This window comes from Arabidopsis lyrata (genome assembly GCF_000004255.2).
Source record: "Arabidopsis lyrata subsp. lyrata unplaced genomic scaffold ARALYscaffold_7, whole genome shotgun sequence".
In the NCBI taxonomy this organism is placed as follows: Eukaryota; Viridiplantae; Streptophyta; class Magnoliopsida; order Brassicales; family Brassicaceae; genus Arabidopsis; species Arabidopsis lyrata.
The window spans coordinates 19,632,674-19,643,156 of NW_003302549.1; the positions used below are offsets into that span (position 1 = coordinate 19,632,674).

A 10,483-nucleotide genomic window follows, 5' to 3' on the forward strand; every position below is an offset into this window, starting at 1 on the left:
TCACAGAAAATTTTCATCGGCTGATCATGTACAACGCCCATTGATAAAAGCGTGACAATCATTCCAGTCACTGAAGGAAATTTTCTAACTAATTCTAGTCACAGTTCTGTGGAAGACATTAAGCACCATGGCACTATAAGTTTCATTTACTTGAATGGATAGTTTTACATACGAGGGCAGCTTGATCTTAGTATAGTAGCCACCCATCGGTGGCATTCCGAGTAGTTCATATATTTCTTTAAGCATAATTTGATATTATTTGCAATCTTGCATACACTGTTGCTAAGTTGCATATATTGTCATGAGCAAACAATTTACGTCCCAAGTGTGGACTAATGATAATATATATAAGTGAAAACTAATTAAATTAGTCGAGAAGGACGCATTATTATTTATTTAGATAAAGACAAGTAGAATGGTATACAATCTAGTGATCTAGAATCGATAACCCTCTATGACACGTAGACAAGCTGGAAACAACTTATTAAACAGTACTAGCACCATAGTCTAGCATTATTGCATGAAAAAAGACACTCTGAATTATGATGGCCATCCTTTCACTTTTATTCATGCTTTGTTTAAGCACTTTTAATTGCGGCCGTAGATCCTCCGGTGCAGACAGTAGAACATGCCTTGGCGCATAGTTCAACCGCTTCACTCAAAGCTTTACTTGCGTCTAGTCACGGAAACAATATTAGTTTGAATTAGTCGCTTGTCTTAATAGAAATAAGGATAATACTAATAGTGAACTTGGTGTGGGAAAGCTTGCTTTACCCGAGTTTTGGAGAGTAGTCAAGGCACCACACACAGAGGATGCACACCCCAACTCGCAATATTCATTGACAGCATCACCTGAGGCAAAAATCAAGATACATTAAATGACTTGCATCACAAATGAAAATTACATCGATCTTATAACAAAGATAACTTAATAGAAAAATTGGATATACCAGAATTTTCATGAATGTCATTTGTATATCCCGGAGGACATATATTCCCAGAAATAATTTTGCATGTACTCAATGCTAGACAATGTTCTGGGGATGGCCTCCTAATGCATAATAGATATTTAGATCTAGCAGTCTGGTTAGGACAGCAGAGTTTTTTTGCTTCTACTTGAATCTTTGTCAAGACAAGCCTCATTATGAGCAGACTTGAGATCACTGTTTTTCCTTCCATCTTTTGATTGATACTTGTTTGACCACAAAATGTATGTAGACAAAAGTCTTAGTTATAACAATAAGCTTGTCGTGATGAATTGGTGATAAAGCAACACTCGGTTAAATACTAGTTCTTCTAAAATTTGCATCCAGAAAATTCATTTATTTAGTGCTTCATTAAGTCTACTCTGTGGCTCCAACATACTGCACCCCCACCTCCCACCTTACCCAATAAATCTTTAAAATTAATGGTGTTTGTCTAGGGAGATGGCCATGAAAAAAGATTGGCTTAAATACTAGCTGTTCTACAACATGCCACCAAAAACTTCATATGACACCTTCATCACACTACAGAGTCTATCACAAAGTTGTAACACTTCTCGAGATGCATGTTTGAGAACACGTCGCATGTTAAAGATGATTATTATGTGACTGTGTGTCTGTGTTCACTCCGAAGGTATTTTCTTAGACGAATTCGTAGAGGATGAGTCAAATGAAGAGGATATGTTACATGGAATTCCCTCAACTCATACGATACGATGTATTTCGAAAATACCTTGATTGAGAGTTGAAATTAGTTTCATCTAAAATTTTGGCTAATTCTACACGAAAAAAGGATATAACAAAAGAAGATATCACTGCAAATTATTTTGCGGACTGAACTTAGTTGGGCAAATATTTTGTCAAGTAACAGAAGAAGTTAGACAGTAAATTTTTTGTTAGGGAATTGTGATATTGAATTTTACCACGATTTGATGGTGAAATTTCGTACTTTTTAGTAGAAGCCAAGAACAAGAGGAAATCCATAACAAAATATACAAGTCAAACGAGAGAAGAAAGTGAAGCAAAATGATAAGATTGTCTTCTCCAAAATATAGAAATAGTAAAGCTCCTAGAACCAAAAATGACTCACTTAATTAATATTCTAAAGAAACATTATATGCATGCGCAAATGAAATACCTACACAAATTGAACAAGGAAACATTATTCCAACGAATACGAATCTCCTTCCTTTGTCAACCCTCTCCTACCATGAGTTCATCAAACTTCTTTGTTATGGCTTTCATGGCTTCTTTTACCCCTTGATGTGTCTCCATGTTCTTCATAAGATCTTCACCTTTTGGTTGAGTCAGACTCTGTACAGCTGATCTAGCAAGAGGCATTTTTAATTGAGTTACACCAAGTCGTTGCTCTATCACAATATTAATGGAACATATCGAATAACAGAGACAAACTTAAACTCCAAAGTTTCTTCCATTATCACGAACCAATCTAACAATTACTAGATTACTAGATAAACACAAAACTCAGGAATCTTGAGGTTAAACTCAATCAAACGTTATTTCAACTCATATTTAGAGATGTTTATATTTTTTTCATTATGACTCAATCTTTTATTATCAATTTAATAAGCTATAGTAACTAGTAAACTATTTTTTTCTATGATAACCATCCAGTAAAATGACATGTAGATATTAGATTTTGGGCTGATTGTTACATTTTAGTATTATAGATTTCTTATTAATTAATTTATTTTGGTAAATATTTTGTTAGGAAGTGGTAAATACCAATAGTTTGCCAGGCAACCCACATATGTTTTTGCTTATAAACTCTATTTTAGAGTAAAATCTACTCCAACCCACCTCTATTTTCATCTCTAAAATAGAGATTGCTATTTTTGCTCTATATATAGAGAAACTCTATTTCCTCCTCTATATTAGAGTTAAACTTTTTTATTTGTAAACTGGTCTTTTAAATTCTAAATTTTTTTTATTTATGATTCAAATAAATAAAATTAATATTTTGGGTTAATTTTAGAGGTTTTGGTATATATATCATAATTTAAATAATACCATAACTTTATGAAAGTTTTGTAAAATTTAAGTAATGAGTTAATTTTTGCAACTTTTATAAATAAAATGTATTAATACTAGAATCGATTTGGAATAAAATTCATTTTTAGAGGAAAAATAGAGGAATACATTTGAGTAAAAACCATCTCTATTATAGATTTTCTTTGTTTTAGAGGAAAAAATAGAAAAATACATTGGAGATGGTCTTATATATTATTAGTATATTAGGAAGTGGCAAATGTAAGTTAATGTTTTAATTTTTTTTTTTTTTTTAACATATGGATTTATTATTTATTTTAAATTATGATAGACGATTCTACAACGGACAATTCCTTCCGACCCTTATTAGATCCACGACGGACGACACTTCCTAATTCATGCTCTTGACGAACACCTTCAATGATCCACGACCTGACGACACTTCTCTCTCTGCGTAGAATCTTGGCGAACGGCTATAATTGTACATCGCTGGAGATCTCCTTCACACTTGCCTCCATTAATCTGCAAATTTATTAATAAATCGCAGTATCTGGGACTCGAACCCCAGACCTCTTGGTGTAGAAGCATTAATTAACCTTTGATCAACCAATGGGCCAAGAGGGCTTCCACGTTGATGTTACTACAAGAAAACATGGGATTAGCGACTTAATTCGGCGACTAATTTTGCAGTCGCTACAGCTAGTGACCGTTTAGCTACGTTTTGGCGACTAAATATGAACCAAAATACGATAGTCGCTAATTAGTATCTAATATGAGACTGATTTATATTGTCGTTATATAGTCGCTAAATATGGCGACGGATTAGTTACCGAATATTTAGTCGCCAACTGGAGCGACTCAGTGCCTACGAATTAGCGACTGCGTAATTCTAGTTGGACATTCAAATTGGGCCAAGAAGCCCAACGACCCAGTAACATTAGCCCATAAGCCCAAGTATATATCTCGTTTTCCCTTCGCAGAAAACCCTAATCCTCTTTTCCCTTCGCAGACGACTAATTCTTCACTGAAGAACCCTAATTCCCCATCAATTCTTCTCTAAATCCTATCAATCCTTCATCTTCTTAATCCTTTTTTGTATCTCTCTTGATGGCTCCCGTGGTGGAAAAAGTAAGAGAGGAAGAGGAGGAGGAGGAAGGGCTCCGAAGGTTTCCCCAAATCGACATGTCGCCAATCGACCCACTGCTTCTGGGACGTCAAATCGAAGACCCAGTACTCTTCCTAGCCAGTATACCTTCACTCCGGCGAATCCTGAAGCCCCAGAGACTCAGCAAAGTCCGGTAAATCCTGTAGCCATATAGTCTCAGCCTCCGACTCATAGAGACTATCCTCCTCTGACGCAGTTGTTCCAGTCCGGCGATGATTCTCCTCGAGGCTCTGGGTCGTATCCATTTCGGGCATCTGGATCTACTCAAGTTCGAGGGTCTGGATCTGTTCAAGGACGAGGCTCTGTAGGATCTATTCATCGTCTAGCTTCTCGGTCGAATCAACCTCCTGCGCCGGTTCAACCTCCTGCGCCGGTTCAACCTCCAGCGTCGACTCAGCCTGCAGCGTCGAATCGACAAATACCATCTCGTCAACAAAGACCTTCTCCTCAACCTCGAGCCTCTGTATCGCATCATAGTTCTCTGGCTCAAAACTCACACGAGGAATCTGAAGATGAGGAAGCTGAAGGTGAATCTGAAGAAGATGTGTTGAGGGATTCAACACTCCCAGAAGATGTCCTCGCAGATTTACATGCTACACTTTTCATCCCAGGCCGTGAGAAGTACACCACCGTCATCTCTCCCAACCTCGAGCCTGAAACCACTTGGTAAACATTTTTAATTTTGATTGTATATAGGTCTGATTGTATATAGATTAGGTAAATAGGTTAGCTTGGTAAACATTTTCAATACTTAAGTAGAGTCTTCTTATTGGTCTGCATGTTTTGGTCTTATAGTCTGTTAGGTTTGCTTGTATATAGGTCTGCTTGTTAAGAGTTAGTTTATATATTGGTCTGCTTGTATAGTTTGAGTTAGAGTCTGTTAGTATATAGATTATGTTTGTATTGGTCTGCTTGTATAGTTTGAGTTAGAGTCTGTTAGTATATAGTATTAGCTTTATTGGTCTGCTTGTATAACATAAGTAGAGTCTGCTTGTATAATTTGAGTTAGAGTATGTTTGTATTTGATTAGGTCCACTTGTTTATAGATTATGGATGGTATCAAAGCTAACTGGTTTATGTGATTGTAGGTTTGGTAAGGACAATGGAAAGCTAACCCGGAAGATCACTAAATGTTTCACAAACAAGTTTGATGGGCCATATTACAGTTGGAGCTGTGTGCCTACTGGTAGAAGAGAAAGATACTTCCTCGAATTTGCGGTAAAATTTTGTCTCCTCTTATACTTATGTAATTACACTTTTGTTTTGTTTTTTGATCACTAACACCAAACTCTACTCTTGTTTTGTAGAAACTACACACCTGGCATCCCTCAGTGACAGGTGTTGTTGAAGCTAAATTCTACAAGATTTGTCAGCTGCGAATGAAAGACATGGTTAGCAAGGCATGTTCAAAACGAGAGAGGCCTTATTGGATCGAGAAAACACTTTGGATAGAGATGTGTGCCTATTGGGACACTGAAGAAGCATTAGCAAAGAGTTCAACCACATCAGCAGCTAGGATGTCTGACCGTAATGGTCTTGGTCCTCACAAGCATGTTTCTGGTCCAAAGTCGTTTTTACAAATAGAGCAAGAGATGGTACATTCTGACCTATTTACTTTGTTTTAGTTTTAGATTACTTAGTTACATTCTGACCTATATATTTACTTTAATTCAGGAAGTTGAATTGGGAAGACCTCCTACTATTGGTGAAGTTTTCATCAGGACTCATACCAAGAAGGATGGGACTTTTGTGGATAGGAAGGCGCAGGAAGTCCATGAAACATATCTCAAGAACAAGGCAGCTAAGTTGGCTGCCCTTCAAGAGAATGATGAACAAGCAGATGGGACTTCACGACGATCTGAGCTATCTCAAGAGGAGGATGATGAGATCTTCCTTCAGGTAAATAGTCTGTTATTTATGGTTGCTTTTGTTATGCAGTCTAACTGTGTAATACTCTTTCTTTTGGTATGCAGTCTACTGTCACAAACGACAGAGGAGAATACTTTGGTGTTGGCAGCCTCGGGGTTTACATCAACGGGAAGCGCAAGTACCCAGGAAGCAGTTCTTCTTTCACAACACTCCAATCACAGCTTGAGGATGCTAACCGGAAGATAGAGGAACAAGCAGCGCTCCAAGCAGAACGTGAAGCAGAGGCTTTGCGGGTCGCAGCTGAGATCAAGCATTTGGCGATGGTGAAGAAGTATTTGAGCGAGACTGACCCAAAGTTTATGGCCTTCCTCAAGTCTCAATCTGCTGCCACTGATACCACTACTGCTGCCACGACTGCTGCCACTGCTGCTGCCACGACTGCTGCTACTACTGCTGCTATTCCTACTGCTGCTATTCCTACTGCTCAACAACCATAGGTCCCTCCTTCTCTAAACTTTCCCTCCTTCTCTGAACTTGAAAACATTTGTGTTGCTTTGAAAACTTGTGTAAGTTGTTTGGTTACTTGAACTTGGTTCTTATGTTTATAATGTATGTTTATGTTGTGTTTTATTTTACAATGTTCTTATGTTTTAAATAGAAGTCTTTTTGCTTATAAATTGGTAATAACAATCAAATTAGCAACAATTTATTCTTCCAAAATTAGCATTCTAAGTCGATAATAATCAGTCGCAAAGTAGTATCAATTCAGTTACCAAAACATTTAGAAAATAGTCGCCATGTAGTGACATAACAGTCGCTAGATTCGTCACAAAACAGTCGCCAAAAGAGTCACAAACTTAGCGACTGTGTGACGACTGAATAGCGACTGTTATGCGACATATTAATTTAGCGACGCAAGGTTCAGCGACTACGTGTTTTAGTCGCCAAACAGTCGTAATTATGTATTTAGCGACGATTTTGTTACTATTAGTGTAGTCGCTAAATCCATGTTTTCTTGTAGTATTTTAATTTCATGGGAATAATATCGATGTTTAATAAATTAGAAAGAAATTCCAGATATTGCTGAAAGCTATTGTACATTAATACTATTTTCTTCCTTAAATGATCTTTATTTATTTTGTTTTATAAGAAATTTGATAAATAAGATAGACAAGTATTTATAGGAAAACAATACCCAAATTATACATAAATATGTCTTTTGATTTGAACATTTTGAATGTCAATTCAATTAGGTTACCAAAAATGATATACTAGAATAAAATTAAACAATACGAGAAATTTAGTAAAGTATTGCTTATGTCACTTTAGGATTTCTTGCAAGCATATTTCTCGTTTGTAACTTTATTCTAGTATATCATTCTTGGTAACCTAATTGAATTGGTATTCAAAATATTCAAATCCAAAGACATGTTTATGTAGATTTTGCCATTTTGGGTATTAAGTTTTCCTATAAATACTTCTCCATCTAATTTATGAAATTCTCACAAAACAAAATAAAGAAAAGTCGTTTAAGAAATAAAATAAGATTCATCTACAATAGCTTTAAGCAATATCATGAATTTCTCTCCAATTCATTAAACATAGGTATTATGCTCATTCTATGGGTGACAAAAGTTTAAAGAAGGTTTAGAAAAATCTTGACCAGATTAATCAAAGATCATGTTGGAGAAATCTAATGGGATTCCAATTAATAATCAGTTACAATAAGATAAAATTTAATAAGTACAAAAATGTCATAAAATAACGACAAAATCATCTTGAAATAATAAGCGGAATTTGAAATCTATTAAAATATTTATATGAAATATATAGAAAATCTATTAGACCCATTATGTCACGTATGTTAAATGTCACAATATTAAGAAGAGTCGGAAAAAAATACCTCTTATGTTATTTGTCCTCTGTTCCTTATAGATTGATCTTTCACAACACCCTTTTTAATTAATATTTAGATATCGAATTCTAAAGATCTTTTGTGACTAATTGTTGAGTCGGTGTTGGTGGAGACTTTATCCTAAACACAATTCAATACAGAAATACCTAACGAAAAATTTGAGCCAAAACTTGAGGTTATGTCTCAGCCAACACCGACTCCGAAAGACCTCCATGATAATGAATGGAAATTCAAACATTTACATTTCCTTTTTTTTTTCATTCAATGAATTTTTTCTTCTAAGACTTAATGTATTTATATCCATAAAACCTAAAAGTTTGAAGTCAAATATTAAAAATGAATCCTCTGCTCTTAAAACTTTGAAGTAAAACATTAAAAATGAATCTTCTATTTTTGGTAGTAAATTGTTCAACAAAAGGAGTTAGTCAAATTTAAATTTTTGTTGTGAACTGTGTCTTTCATTAATAGAATAAGGGATATATATACAAAGATAATAGCAGGATACAGAGAATAAGGTAAAACCCTAATGGGCCATGGGCCGGTTATGGAGTCCATCCATATGGTTTATAACACTCCCCCTTGGAAGACATAACCGTGCCCGATACTAAACCGGGATCTCTATAATGCGCTGGGGAATGTTGCCTCACTAAAACCTTACCAGGAAAACCCAGTGGGACAAAACCATGGTGAAGGAAAAAGAGTACAACACGCATTACTCCCCCTGATTTGAGCATCACTGTCGATCCTTAAGTCCGCGCATCCCGATCTGATGAATGAGCTTCCGAAACGTTGAAGTCGGCAATGATTTGGTGAATAGGTCGGCTGAATTCTCACATGACCGGATCTGTTGAACTTTGACCTGACCGTCCTTCTGTAATTCATGAGTGAAGAAGAACTTGGGCAGAATATGCTTCGTTCGATCCCTCTTAGTGTAGCCATCCTTGAGTTGAGCAATACAGGATGCGTTGTCTTCAAATATGATGGTCTTTGATGTAGTAGTAGATGCGCCTTAAGGAAGGCTGCCTACGTACCCGTGGAAGGGATCAAGCCACACGTAGTTCCTATTCATTGACCATGCCATAATCTGATCTTATGAATAACCTGCATCAGCAAATCAAACTAAACCAAAGCAAACTGGCCCTTCTTTGGTTAGATCAGTATAGAACAAAACCCAACTAAACAACGCAGGAAGAATAGACTTTAAAACTTAGCCAAACCTTCCTTTAACCCTTTCCAGTGCCTTTGGGTTGATCATGAACTAAATTTAGACAGGAGACTCACGGCAAAACAAATGTTTGGTCTAGTGTGTCTAGCCAAATTCATTAGAACTCCTATGGCACTGAGGTATGGCATTTCCGGACTGAATGGATCACTATCCAATCTGAGGCTTCTCACCACCATTGGGCCTGGTCAATGGGCGGGCCTGGTCCTTATTAAATCTCCTTGAGTACTCTTTCAGTGTATGCCATTTGATGCACAAGGATTCCATTATTCACGTACTCAGGTTGTAACCCCAAACAGAACTTAATTATTGCCTAGGTCTTTCATTTCAGATTCTTTCTTTAGATATACTCAACTGTTTGGTCGATTACCCAGAGGTTTAAATCATTCATATACACTGCTATGATTACAAATCCTTTGTTTGCAAACCTCTTGATAAAAATACATGGACTGATCGGATCGTTTTTATAGCCTTCTCTGATGAGATATTCGCTTAACCGGTTATACCATATACGTCCGCTTTGTTTCAGTCCATATAAGGATTTGTCCAGCCTTATGCAGTGCTGTTCTCGAGAATCTTTCTTATCTTTGAGCTCAATACCCTCTGGTAATCTCATATATTATCCAGTGGACATATATAAATATGCAGGCATTACATCCATTAGCCGCAAATCTTTCTCTTTTATATAGCCAGACTTAGTAAAGATTTAAATGTCTTAGCATCCACCACAGGGGAGTATATCTCCTCTATTTCTGGTCTTTGTGTGAATCCTTGTGCGACAAACCATGTCTGATATATCACGCTTTCACTATGTTTATTTCACATAATCACAAAGACTCATTTGTCCCACTGGCTTTACATTGAATGGTGTCCTTCGTATTGGACCAAACACATTCTTCTTCTTGATAATTATTAGCTCCACGTTTTATGGTCTTGTACCATTTTAATCAATCAGGTCTTTGAGTGCACTCTAGTATAGACGTGGGCTCCTGATCCTCATTCATTTCAGTTGCTACCTTGTGCGCAAATATTTTATCATTGATGTCGACATCTTTTCGGTTCCATTGTATTCTAGACATGATATAGTTTATAGAGATCTCTTTATACTTTCAGGACCTTGAGGTTTGGCGTCCCAAACCTCATTGATTGGTACCTTAGGGTTATGTCTATTAGCTGGCCATGTCTATGGTTTCTTGAACCTTCTCGGTTTCCCTTGCACCTTTCTTTGATTTCCGAGGGTTCTTGTCTTTGGAACCTTTTGGGTCTACCACGTGTCTTACGTGTTGTAGCCTCTGTAGCAACTTGATTGTGTTCCTTGT

At 36.6% G+C, this 10,483-nt stretch overlaps 1 protein-coding gene across 1 annotated transcript; it reads right to left on the reverse strand.

Moving 5' to 3' along the window:
- Positions 1–367: 367 nt before the first annotated feature.
- LOC9304554 (thionin-2.2) lies at positions 368–1,269 on the reverse strand. The gene is made up of 3 exons (XM_002870446.2): positions 951–1,269; positions 775–852; positions 368–676 (listed from the first exon to the last, which is right to left on the reverse strand). Exons 1-3 carry the CDS (start codon positions 1,177–1,179, stop codon positions 579–581), a joined length of 405 nt encoding a protein of 134 aa, XP_002870492.1. The 5' UTR covers positions 1,180–1,269; the 3' UTR covers positions 368–578.
- Between the last annotated feature and the right edge of the window lie 9,214 nt (positions 1,270–10,483).